Source organism: Mya arenaria, chromosome 14 (assembly GCF_026914265.1).
Source record: "Mya arenaria isolate MELC-2E11 chromosome 14, ASM2691426v1".
NCBI lineage: Eukaryota > Metazoa > Mollusca > Bivalvia > Myida > Myidae > Mya > Mya arenaria.
Window position 1 is genome coordinate 8,512,763 of NC_069135.1, and position 14,562 is coordinate 8,527,324.

Genomic DNA, 14,562 nt, shown 5'->3' on the forward strand with positions numbered 1-14,562 from the left:
CGGCGGTCTGCAAGGAATGGGTTACAAATGTCTGTCTGTTTGTATGTATGTATGTATGTATGTATGTATGTATGTATGTATGTATGTATGTATGTATGTATGTATGTATGCATATATGGCTTAGTTGGTTTTATAAAAAAGGTAATTTATTGTTCATAAACTTCAATGTGTGGATCGTTGAGCATGAGTGTCATTTCATCTGTTTTTATTTCAAGAGAACTGAAATAAGTACATGCAATGCACGTGGGAAAGGTAGGGGGTAGTAATCTTAACATGTTTTGCCTGCCGATCAGATTAATTTTTCTGCAATATGATGTTTTTCTTTCAAAGTAATGTGTAAGAACATATGTATCTTTCGAAAGATTTTAAAATCATCAGAATTTATTTTGAACAAAAAAGTATTCAGTACATGTATAAGGGTTTTAGACAGTATGTTAAAAAGGTTGCTGCAGAAAAATGACAAGGTAAAAAGGGCACACTGTATTGGGTTATAAAGAATCAATTATCAAAACAAATTTCAAAGAGTTAGAAAAATATTTAATTTTAATTTTAAAATTAGTCTTAGGGTTCATCTACCAGATACATTAAGTAAGTGTGTGTATTAGTGATTGTATATAAAGCTTTTTATCAAAACATATTTGCAACTATTATGATTATCTACAGTATCCGAGTTAAGGAAGGCAGAATGGTTTACATGCTGGTCTCCTCGAAGGCAGGGGAGTGCTACCCAACAAGAAGTGTGAAGCACCCTTTCATAACTCTTTAGCTAAATTCCCATGTAAATAAAGTTGTATATTATGTTGTTGTTTTATTGTATGAATAGATTCTTGTGATATTTGCCTTTAATAAGAATGAGGCCAAATTTGTTTTTGTGTCTCTTTTATGTGTGTATAAATGAAATCCATTTCCGGGATTTTCAGGAGTGTTCATAACAAATCTCAGCGACAGCCATTGAACTAACAACTTACGCAGAAGCATTATATTGCATATAATAACTGCCTGAATAAGTGACACTTCCACAAAGCTAGATCAGTACCAACTAAACATATTACATAACTTGTATATCAGAATTAGTATTAAATGGTTTATCTTTCAAATGGTGTTAACAAAATTACATGTAATTAGTATTTGTGTTTATTCAAAGGAATATGATGAATAAATATGAATACAATGTGCTTATTTGTGTGTTGTCATTAACTGAGCAAATATATCAACATGAAACAGAGATATCTTTCAGACATTCATTTTAAGTCTTATCATAAAACAAAACAGAGATGCAAACTATGAATCCCATAATGGCACAGTGCAAGCAAATACACAGGTATTTTAACCTCGACCAATTTCCACTGACCTCGTGAAGCTCAATGTAAGATTCAGAATAAGCTACAGGGATGTGATTGTGTCACTCTTCTATAAAAGCTCTAAGGATAACAGTTTAACTTGTTATTTTTAACATATACTACCATTGTCATCATCCTTTTCTCTGAAGTAACTATTTTATAATGAAATACAGATTCATATTTTTTATTGTGAAATGCATCATTAGTGAATGCAGACTCAGGTTATATTTACTCTTTTCTAAACACACTCAATTACATATCAAAAGCATGATTCTTAACTGCGCAGCAGTTAACCGTGTGGTTGTATATATCATGGATAAGAAATGAATCATGTCATTTTAGTTTAAAACACATTATAGAACACAAGCCACGTTTGATCAGGATGTTGTGTGTCTTCTGTTTTGTGTTCATGAAAGAGTTTGAACAGGGCACTGATCACACGTTTACGTCTTAGACTGTACAAACATGCCAATACATTGAAGTGTTCAATTTAATTTTTCACTTTGGCTGTGTCTTTTGTGTCTTCTTTATCGGTTGGTTTGAGCAGGGTACCGATCACAATGGCGAGGAAGAGGACGGCTCCCAGCTGAGTGTTGGACTTGAACTTGGCCATACAATCATCTGGGTTGTCAAGGTCTACCGTGTACAACTGAGAAGAAAGATACATAAGTACATTACAATGAAACTTTTTCAGGTATATCTATGAAGGGAAAGTTACCGTACACAAATTTGGAAATGATAATTTAGCGTTATTTGCCTTTTTTCTTTTAACAAACACATGGCTGTGAATCAAAGCATGGCAATACCATATCAGACCATTGGCTGTTTCCCGTCCTTATAGGTTATGAAGCATATGGCTTATGATATCAAAAACAAGCTGAACACACTGGATCTACTGGATCTTCTTTTTTATTAACATATTCACCTCATTGTTTGTACTCGTACACCAGATATGGCCACTTTACTATAAGGTGGCTACATTCAAACAATTTTCTTTTTCTTTTAAGAAGCGTAACTTTTTTTCTAACATCGTTTAATGTTAAGTACACAAGTGGAATTTTCCACCAATAATGATATGCTGTTGGGAACTCAAGCACTAGATATCAGTTTTATTTCACGTGCAAACTGGTCAATTGGCTACAGAATATATAGGAAATTTATTTAGGTGGTGTCTTACCTGTAATCAAACATTACAACAAATTGCGGCATGCCTCAGGAAGAGACCAAGTTTATTTGCTGTGTGGTTCAGGTAGAGACTGATTCCTCATTAAGTATTGGGATTATACATTCCAATGTAGAGTACATTAATTTTTTTTAGAGAAAATCAGGAATTTAAAATGAACATCTTCTTTTGACACAAATTTTAGAAAGCTATCAGACATAAAATATCAAAACTTCAAGGCAATAATTGACAAAGGTGTTTATTTTCCAGGATGAATACCAAAAAAGTACTCCCAAGTTATGGCACTTTCTGTCAATAATCTGTGATGGCCATTTGACAATCTGAATACCTAACACAAAACTTACCTCGCAATACCTCCGTGTTGGCATTTGAACAACCAGGACTTACCTGCCCATACCTCCAATGCTGTACTTAAAACAAACCAAAAACTTACCTGGAAATACCCCCATAATGGCCTTTAAGCAGTCTGAATACCTAGCCAAAGACTGAACTGGCAATACTCCCATGCTGGCCTTTCAAAATCTGAATACCTAACCAAGGACTTACCTGATGTGCTAGGTGTGCCCCTGTGATGGCCTTTTAAAATCTGAATACCTAACCAAGGACTTACCTGATGTGCTAGGTGTGCCCCTGTGATGGCCTTTTAAAATCTGAATACCTAACCAAGGACTTACCTGATGTGCTAGGTGTGCCCCTGTGGTGGCCTATTAACAATATGAATACTTAACCAAGGACTTACCTCATGTGCTAGGTGTGCCCCTGTGATGGTCTATTAACAATATGAATACCTAACCCAGGACTTACCTGATGTGCTAGGTGTTCATCTGTGATAGCCTTTCAACAATATGAATACCTATCCCAGGACTTATCTGATGTGCTAGGTGTGCCCCTGTGATGGCCTTTCAACAATATGAATACCTAACCCAGGACTTACCTGATGTGCTAGGTGTTCATCTGTGATAGCCTTTCAACAATATGAATACCTATCCCAGGACTTACCTGATGTGCTAGGTGTTCATCTGTGATGGCCTATTAACAATATGAATCCCTAGCCCAGGACTTACCTGATGTGCTAGGTGTGCCCCTGTGATGGTCTATTAACAATATGAATCCCTAGCCCAGGACTTACCTGATGTGCTAGGTGTGCCCCTGTGATGGTCTATTAACAATATGAATACCTAACCCAGGACTTACCTGATGTGCTAGGTGTTCATCTGTGATAGCCTTTCAACAATATGAATACCTAACCCAGGACTTACCTGATGTGCTAGGTGTTCATCTGTGATAGCCTTTCAACATTATGAATACCTATCCCAGGACTTACCTGATGTGCTAGGTGTGCCCCTGTGATAGCCTATTAACAATATGAATCCCTAGCCCAGGACTTACCTGATGTGCTAGGTGTGCCCCTGTGATGGTCTATTAACAATATGAATCCCTAGCCCAGGACTTACCTGATGTGCTAGGTGTTCATCTGTGATAGCCTTTCAACAATATGAATACCTATCCCAGGACTTACCTGATGTGCTAGGTGTTCATCTTTGATAGCCTTTCAACAATATGAATACCTAACCAAGGATTTACCTGATGTGCTAGGTGTTCATCTTTGATAGCCTTTCAACAATACGAATCCCTAGCCTAGGACTTACCTGATGTGCTAGGTGTTCATCTGTGATAGCCTTTCAACAATATGAATACCTAACCCAGGACTTACCTGATGCGCTAGGTGTGCCCCTGTGATGGTCTATTAACAATATGAATCCCTAGCCCAGGACTTACCTGATGTGCTAGGTGTGCCCCTGTGATGGCCTATTAACAATATGAATACCTAACCAAGGACTTACCTGATGTGCTAGGTGTTCATCTTTGATAGCCTTTCAACAATATGAATCCCTAGCCCAGGACTTACCTGATGTGCTAGGTGTTCATCTGTGATAGCCTTTCAACAATATGAATCCCTAGCCCAGGACTTACCTGATGTGCTAGGTGTGCCCCTGTGATGGCCTATTAACAATATGAATACCTAACCAAGGACTTACCTGATGTGCTAGGTGTTCATCTTTGATAGCCTTTCAACAATATGAATCCCTAGCCCAGGACTTACCTGATGTGCTAGGTGTTCATCTGTGATAGCCTTTCAACAATATGAATACCTAACCCAAGACTTACCTGATGTGCTAGGTGTTCATCTGTGATAGCCTTTCAACATTATGAATACCTATCCCAGGACTTATCTGATGTGCTAGGTGTGCCCCTGTGATGGTCTATTAACAATATGAATCCCTAGCCCAGGACTTACCTGATGTGCTAGGTGTGCCCCTGTGATGGTCTATTAACAATATGAATCCCTAGCCCAGGACTTACCTGATGTGCTAGGTGTGCCCCTGTGATGGCCTATTAACAATATGAATACCTAACCCAGGACTTACCTGATGTGCTAGGTGTTCATCTGTGATAGCCTTTCAACAATATGAATACCTAACCAAGGACTTACCTGATGTACTAGGTGTGCCCCTGTGATGACCTATTAACAATACGAATACCTAACCCAGGACTTACCTGATGTGCTAGGTGTTCATCTGTGATAGCCTTTCAACAATATGAATACCTAACCCAGGACTTACCTGATGTGCTAGGTGTTCATCTGTGATAGCCTTTCAACAATATGAATACCTAACCCAGGACTTACCTGATGTACTAGGTGTGCCCCTGTGATGGTCTATTAACAATATGAATCCCTAACCCAGGACTTACCTGATGTGCTAGGTGTGCCCCTGCGATGGCCTATTAACAATATGAATACCTAACCAAGGACTTACCTGATGTGCTAGGTGTTCATCTTTGATAGCCTTTCAACAATATGAATCCCTAGCCCAGGACTTACCTGATGTGCTAGGTGTTCATCTGTGATAGCCTTTCAACAATATGAATACCTAACCCAGGACTTACCTGATGTGCTAGGTGTTCATCTGTGATAGCCTTTCAACAATATGAATACCTAACCCAGGACTTACCTGATGCGCTAGGTGTGCTGCTGTGTGCCTGTTAACAATATAAATACCTAGCCCAGGACTAACTTGATGTGCTAGGTGTGTCCCTGTGATGGCCTGGTAACAATATAAATACCTAACCCAGGACTTACCTGATGCGCTAGGTGTGCTGCTGTGATGGCCACCCCGGTGTAGTATGGCCAGGTCTGGTCACACAGGTGACCTGTGAGGGCCAGCAGACTGATCATCCCCGACCCAAACCCTGCCAGCCATGGCTTTGTATTATCCCCAAACTTCAGAGCCGTAGACTTCACTCCAATCAACATGTCAAAGTACTTGTCCTACAAGGGAAGAACAAAAAGCTTAAATCCCTTTTCAATTCCACAGCATAACGCTTTAAAACATCTTTAACTTATTTTGTTAATACCATCATAATAAAACATGAAGTAAATTACATTCACACAGAGGTACAACACACATAAATTACAGTATATAGTATCTGTATTCTATTAACACATGGGTTTTTGACTCATGTGTTTAAATAATACATGTAGTTTCAATTTGTTTAATGTAAAGAATACTAAGATGTATAGATTATAAACAAAATAAAAATGTGGGAAAGCATTGTTACAAGCAAATCTGATACTACAAGATTAAACCAAATATGAATACATGCAACTCTATAGCAACAATGAAACGGTCATGCACCTATTTTAGTTTTGCCCCACCAGGGGGGGGGGGGGGATAGTATAGGAGACTCGAGAGAGCCGGTGACTTCCAACAACTGTATTTTGTCAAGCCTGTCAAGACTGCCACCCAGGAAAGTAAGACTCTGACAGATTTTTCTATAATGGTTTTTGATGCCTGCATATCCTCTGATCTAAGGGATTTTGACAAAGTTCCCTTCTCCAGGCATTGGATTGGGATAACAAGATTTACTGTTTGTCAAAATCCCGTGTGTGCTTGCCGGGTGAGGCCAAACATTGAATGGTGCATTGGTGAAGCAGAACAAGCAAAAACAAGTCTATCTACAAGGTTTGTTTGTTCTTTAGGACTGCTAGTAGAAAACATTTAATCTGATACAATTTATAATTGAATGGCAACATTGGTTAGTGATTACCCAAAACTATATGTTTCATTCTCCACAGTCCAAGTTTATCTACATTGTAGTGATGGAATTTGGGCATTTATAATGCTAGTTATCAGTCTGTGTTTATTATCAGGATGGGAAGTGTACATACTTGATGCGCATAGACGGTGTCATACACGAGTGTCCAGCAGAGGCCGGCAACGTAGAGGGGCAGGACAGGGATGTCAATACTGCCCTGCACAGCACACCAGCCTAGCAACGCACCCCAGTTGAACGTCAGCCCTGCACAGAGGGTAGTTTAGAAAATTGGACATTGAGAAAAGCCAGACAAACATTCAGTAAACAGCCTCTCAAGGAAATCATACAATCATGATGGCTGGAATAGTTCAAATGGAGGTTAAAGAAGATCAACATCATGAACAGATTGTTTACCCCCACCAATAGAAGGGCTAGACTAGGGTGTGCTGCACTGAACAAATACGACACACTGGATGACTGGTTAGCTTACTACCTACTGAATGACTTGTTAGCTTGCTACCTAGGGGATGAACAGTGAACAGTTAACTTGCCAGAAGCGCCTGTGTTACAGCTACTTGTTGTGCTTTAAATACATGCAGGATAAAAATAGACACTTGATTGCAATGTTTTTTTAGTTTGTTGAATATCAAATAGTCAATGTTTTTTAGTTGCTGAATATCAATCAATTGCTTTGGAATTTGATCTGTTTAAATCAAATGATAAAAAAAATCCAGATTTATCTGACTCTAACTAATTAACTGCTCTAGCTTGCTCAATAACCTAGCGTGCCAAGAATACATAAGAACTATAAAAAGAGGGAACAAAAAAAGAAAGCAAGCAAAACACCAATGTCTATTCAACCACAATATAATATAAACCATAGAATTATGTATTATGCATATATTATAATATGGATGTTGTTAGTACAACAGGTGTTACAAAAGGCAGCAATATGACAAATGCATACACACTAGCATTCACTGTATAACAAATACATTTCGTGCATGGGGCAGATACCTGGTGGGAATAAATGGTGTCGTAAAACATGGTGTAGAGCACACAGGCTGTGTACAGGGAGAGGGCTGGGCCAGCCACGCTCCCGTGAATACCTGCCCATGCGAGCAGCACACCCCAGTTTAGGGTCAGCCCTAAAACAACAACCAAACTGATACACTGACCTCCAGTTTATTACCTTTAAGATCACAAAACAAGACTTTAGTGAACATTCAAAATTTGCCTTCAATAAAACTAAACAAAGTTATTTTAAGCTTGCAAAATTCAGAAATTAATTCCCCAAAACAAGGACCTATGTAAACAAGACCTTGTTTTACATGCCAATGTATTTCAGTTTATCAACAAGTAATAATTCAAAAGGATACATGTCTGAATCATTAACCAAATAGGCTATAACTAGAGCTGTCACAGGAGTGACGAATACCCCCAAATGCCGCCTGGACACAGGAATGGCAAACCATTCCTTTGAAAAGAGGCCATTACTCCAAGGTTACTGCACACTGCATCTTCTTTTATCATGCATGTATTGTTTTATTTAAATCTGTTGAGTAATTTAGAAGTTACACTGCTGACAAGAAAAACTAGCCTTTCATGAGCTATCGTCCGGAAACCATTTTTTTATTTTTAGTAACAGTGACCTTGACCTTGGCCCCACCAGCCCCAATATCGAACTTGACCTGTATCTTCTGATGTTACACCTGTGTACCAAAAATTGTTCAAATCTGTCTAGCCTTTCATGAGTTATCGGCCGGAAACCATTTTTCTATTTCTAGTAACAGTGACCTTGACCTTAGCCCCACCAGCCCCAATATCGAACTTGACCTGTATCTTCTGATGTTACACCTGTGTACCAAAAATTGTTCAAATCTGTCAAGCCTTTCATGATTTATCGTCCGGAAACCATTTTTCTATTTTTAGTAAAGTGACCTTGACTTTGGCCCCACCAGCCCCAATATCGAACTTGACCTGTATCTTCTGATGTTACACCTGTGTACCAAAAATTGTTCAAATCTGTCTAGCCTTTCATGAGTTATCGTCCGAAAACCGTTTTTCTATTTTTAGTAACAGTGACCTTGACCTTGGCCCCACCAGCCCCAATATCGAACTAGACCTGTATCTTCTGATGTTACACCTGTGTACCAAAAATTTTTCAAATCTGTCTAGCCTTTCATGAGTTATCGGCCGGAAACCATGAAAACCGACAGACCGACCGACCGACAGACAGACCGACCGACAGACCGACAAGCTCACTCCTAAATACCCCCTCAAACTTCGTTTGTGGGGGTATAATAAAACTTGTACAACTTTTAAGACTAATATTACAAGCAGACATGTACATTTAACAACTTAAACCCAAGCATGTAAGGAAGCTTACCAAGCATGATCTGAGGCCAGTATGTGAATCTCTTTGCCAGTGGATACCCCACAACTAGGCCCATTGAAGAAGCTCCAAGAAAAACGCTGTAGAGATGATAATTTTTCAATTATCTGTGTTGTACATGAACAAAAAGCTCTCCTGTTTTGTACAATAATATAATTTCCTCTACTGTAACTTAAAAAGAAATAACAAAAATGATGTGAATCTTTTTGCACAGTGGGTAAGGGTCAGGGCTCGACACTTATCAGGTGACCAGCAGGATCACCTATATAAAAAAAATAGTGACCCGTAAAAATAACAGGGTGTCCTGCAAAATTTCATAAAAAGTGTGGTTTGATTGTTTAACATTTAATAAACAAGAGCACCGCGAAACGGAGCATTATACGCCCGAAGAAGATTCGGCTTGAGGTCTTTAATAAACATTTAGGTTATGCTAGTATACTGCTTACTAGGTGTGAAGTGTTTACAACAAAGGCTTAAACTTCCAATATTGAAACTTTAATGATATTTAAGTTAGTAGTGCTAATAAAAACCTTTGTTCAACAGTATTTTTTTACAACATAGAATAATTGTAAAACAACATACATACTGGTAAGTAGTGCAATGAAGGATGTACTAATATGGAATCAGATTTTATGAAATGAAATATTTTTATAAAATCAGCATACAAATATGGTTGGTACATATCTCCTAAATAACCCGATTACCAGCCAGCCCAGCACTATCTATGGTCTGTGTAATATGTCTCCAACACGCCTGCCTTACAGCCGTCCAAGTTTGTGAAGATGAGGTCTATTGTTGAATTGAAGTCATTGGTGGGACATTCTAATATTTGAGAATACCAGTGCTTGTTCATTAATGTTTTCAGGATTTGTTTGTTCTGTGATTGTTCACACTAGTCAATATTAAAATCTCCAAATATGACTGCCTTTGAATCTTTCAGATAGCTGGTCTGAATGTTGGCAAGGATTTCAATGAGTGCTTTAGCACTTATTCTTGGTGGTTTATAGATGAAAACAAATGTTACATCTTCCTGACCTTCAACACTGAACACTGCGATTTCTGCCTGCTTAGACTCATTGAACAGACCAGATGTGAAGCTTGTTTTTGAATACACAGCTAATCCATATGGTGGCCGCGACCTACTAGTGGACTGCTCATAGTCCTGTCTGTACTGAACAAAATTGTTTAATGAGGTATCATTGATGAAATCCTGGACACGGAATTGCTAACGCCCCCCAGTGAAATTAGCCTTTGAGGTACGGACCTGGAAAGCATGCTTGACAAATCCTTTTAATGTAGAGATGATTTGTATAAAGTTATTTGAAAATTGCTTTAGTAGTAACCCAGTTATGGCCTGGACATGGAATTGCTAATGTCCCCTCCCCCCCCATGGTGATTCTAGTGTTTGAGATATGGACCTGGAAATTGCGCGCGACACATCCTTTTAATGTAATGATGCTTTGTATAAAGTTATTTGAAAATGACTTTATTAGTGACCAAGTTGTGGCCCGGACACGGATTTGCTAACGCACCCCCATGGTGATTCTAGTCTTTGAGGTATGGACCTGGGAATTGCGCGCGACACATCCTTTTAATGTAGTGATGATTTGTATAAAGTTATTTGAAAATCGCTTTATTAGTTACCAAGTTATGGCCCGGACACGGAATTGCTAACGGACGGACAGACGGACAGACAGACGATGCAGGCCATAACATAATACGACCCTTCGGGCATATAAAAAGCAATCAATAAGCTTTTTCTCGAAGACTCCCTCATCAAGATTTTCTTTTTTGGGGTAAATGGCTAACATAGCGCAAAAATTAGTGTAATAATTCACATCGCAAAAATGTTTTCACAGAATACTTCTGTCATGGCTTAATCGAATCTAAATAACCAGTCTGTTATTATGTTTGAATATTATTTAAAAAGACTTTCATTATAAATCGATTATATATTCAATTAAGTGCTGACAACTATCTAACACATAACATAATCATTAAAATACAACCACACCGGACCAACTTTTCTGTGTGTATTTATTTAACCAAAGCCTGCAGAGGACATCGTCCCAGAGATTGGATTTTAGTACATTCAATGACGACAAGATAGATAAGATCATATTAAGTTTATTTCCAATCATGGGTCATCTGAATAAAAAAGTACATAATGCAGAAAATGAATAAAAACACAGAAATATAGACTTTTGAATGCAAATAAAGCTTAATTCTGATTTTCCAAACACAAATAACATATGTACGGTAAAGAAGTTGGTTTATAACATTGAACATGTTTCCCAGTAATATCAGTGTAAAATTGGAATATAATTTAATATATTCCTCTTACCACTAGCAGTGTGCATCTGCTATATACATGAAGCGATTGTTAATTTATTAATATTGGCATTGCAATGTTTTGAATTTAATTTGGATTTTTACTGGGCTCTACAATTTTAAAATTATCACAATGGTAAAGTGCGTGTATTTGGTGACCCGGCGAATTTCCAAGCCAATTGGCTGTGGTGATCTTTTAAAAAAATGGGTGTTCAGGTCACAGGGTTACCTTCAGTGTCGAGCCCTGGAAGTACTTGCGTAACTACAGCAGAAAATGTTCTAATTCTCATCATTCTGTGACTGGGCAGAGATTATTTTTCAGGTGATCCTGCTCAATCTGAGCTGGGTTGTTTAACCACATTAAAATAATGAAAACTAGTTTTTCATGATAATAATGAAACATTAACAGTGATCTAGAACAAGGTTAAACTAAAATGAAACCAGCAAATTTACCAACTCAATGGTAACTGTTAATATTTGTGCATACCTGTACCAGTTCAGCTGTAGCAGGATAGTGAGGGCCAGGGTGAGGTTGGCACCCAGGAAACACAGGGCCTGGAAATGGCTCAACTCGCCACTCGCTAGGGGACGCGTCCTTGTACGCTCTACCTACACAGTATTAAAATCTTGCATTACTGGACTTGTTTGTTGTTAGTCAATTTTACTCAAAAGAGTATATATGCATTGTATTTTGAGATACATCAATAAAGCTGCACTCTCACAGATTGACTACATTGCCCTTTTTTCAGCTTTTGTCTCAGAATCAGCTGATTTTGGTATCAATGCCATCAATTCAGTCGTATAAGATACCTCACAATAGAACAGATCTGAATAATAGTTCTGTGATTGTTCACACCAGTAGGAAAACTGCCAAAAATTTCATTTTCCTTAAAGCATGAGTAACGCTTTAAGCAAAAAAACATAAATTTCTGAACGTAAATAATTATGAAACACAGCGATTAGATCCTTTGTCAGCAGTCTTGTTTTATTGGATTCAAAACATTTACGCAAACATTTGCTCATGTGAAAACAAAAATAAAAAGTTTTCAAAATGGTCAATCTATGGGAGTGCAGCTTTAAGTTCAAAATTTAACTTGTGGCAATCTTACTTACAAATTCAAGAGTCATTTTATGGCAAATAACTTAACTGTTTAACATTTGAATGCATAATAAATCCTTCTCAGTGAAGTAATGACTAAATACACAACATAATGATTGATAGGCATAAACAAAAAAAATGTATTTTTAACCTTGGCATCAATGTCCTTGTCCCACATGTCGTTGATGATACAGCCGGCTCCCCGCATTATAAAGGAACCAAGACCAAACAATGTGAGTAAGTACAGGCTGGGCAGGGCACCAGCAGGGGCAGCCAGTGCAATGCTCCATGTACACGGCCAGAACAACAGGAAAGTGCCTAAAGAGGGATCAGGAGGTGTCAATGATTTACATAAATGTTAAATTCATCACTGGAGCTACAATGTACCAAGCTATTTGAAGCGTACAGAAATCAATAAATGTTGAAAATGACAACATGCTTACAAAACATAACTTTTAGTCAGAAATTACTTAACATATTAAACAAATCTAACTAATTTCGAGAAACATGTAGTACTGAAGAAAAACACTAGTCTTAAGAAATCTATGTCAAGAATTACATTTAATAATGAGGAAGGTTTCATCAAGCATCTTACCTATTGGCTTATCAAATCTGATGAGTCTAAGGTATGGCTGAAAACTTTTGGGGGCTGCTTCAATGATCTTTTGTGTGTTCAAATGTCTACTATGATGGCTCGGGTGACAAAGCACAGCTGGATATGTATTAAAAAGACAATCCCTTTTGTTTTTACCACACATATGTTGATTGAAAGCTGCCGAAAGTGTGTTGTAGCTTGCTGATGAAATGCATATAGGTTTAAAATTCTTTATGTCACTTTGAAGAACATGTTTAAATTTACACTGTTGATGCACATATTGCTGTCTTTGAAAAGTCAAATGTTCATGTTGAATACAAAACAATGATCTACATAAAGTCAAAGGTCTGAAACGATTTCGTAGAAATGTTGCTACAGCTGATTGGACTTGTGAGCTGCTGAAGATATTTGAGCCATTACAAAACTTGTTAGTTAAGTTCTGATAATGTCTACACATGAACATCATGCTCTGTCAAACAGTCGAACAGTCACCTGTAAAAAAAATACATAAGTGTTGAATAAATAAAAAATACTAAACAAAAGGGGTGAAGTATTGAAGTGAACTAACATATATATTAATTTTTATCATAGATGGATACATACATTCAAATAATATAGTGTATTTTTTAATCACAATATTGCAAGAAACTATCAATGATGAATATGATTTCAATAATACAATGTTTGCAAAGGAACTTAGCATTTCACGGTTTTTAAAGCACTCAGTGAATGATCATGACTTTCACTATCATGTATGGCTTAAATTAGCAAGTGAATTTCAAATCTATCGCCTGTCAAGCGACTTCAAATTTCAAAGGAAACCAAATCTTGCTGTCAACGGTTTTGCATGAATCTCGCTATTTAAGAGGCAGGCTCTTACCCATTAAAGCATCCATACATTTTCAGTTTGCAAAAGAGTGGAGTACTGAAGCAAAATTGACAGTCATGGAAAGTAAAAATGATAAAGATTGTATGAAATATTAAATATTTAATATGTAAAAATATACGACCTAAAGTGGAATATTTATTAATTACGTGTATCATAGAGTACAAGAACACATTTTTATAATTCTCAGACCAAGAGAGCACCCTTAGGGACCAAATCGCTCGAATCAGATAATTTGACTGGCCAAAACTGTAACAGGTAACAAAATAACAGGTAACTGTGAGTGTGATAGATATAAGAATGTAAAACTACTTATGAACTTAAATAAATAAACACTGTCATAGGATAAACGGATATACACTGAACCTGTTAATAAATTAGTGGACAATAACCATTTGAACAGTAGTGTGTAACCTTAACACTCATTTTCAATCACAAGATGATCGGTAAAATCATCGGTGTATATATATATAGCAAACCAATACTGTTTCAAAATCCCAGAGACAAGCATATTTTTAAACACTTAGAAATTCCCAACAAGTCGGAAAATGTGCATAATCGAATTTCTATACCTTTAATTCAGCTTCAGTGGGTCGGTGGAATTACCGAAAACCAGGGTGAAGGTCATGTGCACT

The 14,562-nt window shown here is 37.5% G+C and overlaps 1 protein-coding gene across 2 annotated transcripts; it reads right to left on the minus strand.

The window, feature by feature from the left end:
* Positions 1-1,118: 1,118 nt before the first annotated feature.
* LOC128217281 (4-hydroxybenzoate polyprenyltransferase, mitochondrial-like) lies at positions 1,119-14,561 on the minus strand. Of its 2 annotated transcripts, none has more exons than XM_052924317.1 (8): positions 14,500-14,561; positions 13,042-13,533; positions 12,598-12,764; positions 11,835-11,956; positions 9,011-9,096; positions 6,755-6,885; positions 5,666-5,854; positions 1,119-1,989 (listed from the first exon to the last, which is right to left on the minus strand). In XM_052924317.1, exons 2-8 carry the CDS (start codon positions 13,505-13,507, stop codon positions 1,831-1,833), a joined length of 1,320 nt encoding a protein of 439 aa, XP_052780277.1. In that variant the 5' UTR covers positions 13,508-13,533; positions 14,500-14,561; the 3' UTR covers positions 1,119-1,830. The 2 variants fall into 2 exon arrangements, with proteins under 2 accessions (XP_052780277.1, XP_052780276.1); XM_052924316.1 differs by lacking the exon at positions 6,755-6,885 and adding an exon at positions 7,639-7,769.
* Position 14,562: the final 1 nt, after the last annotated feature.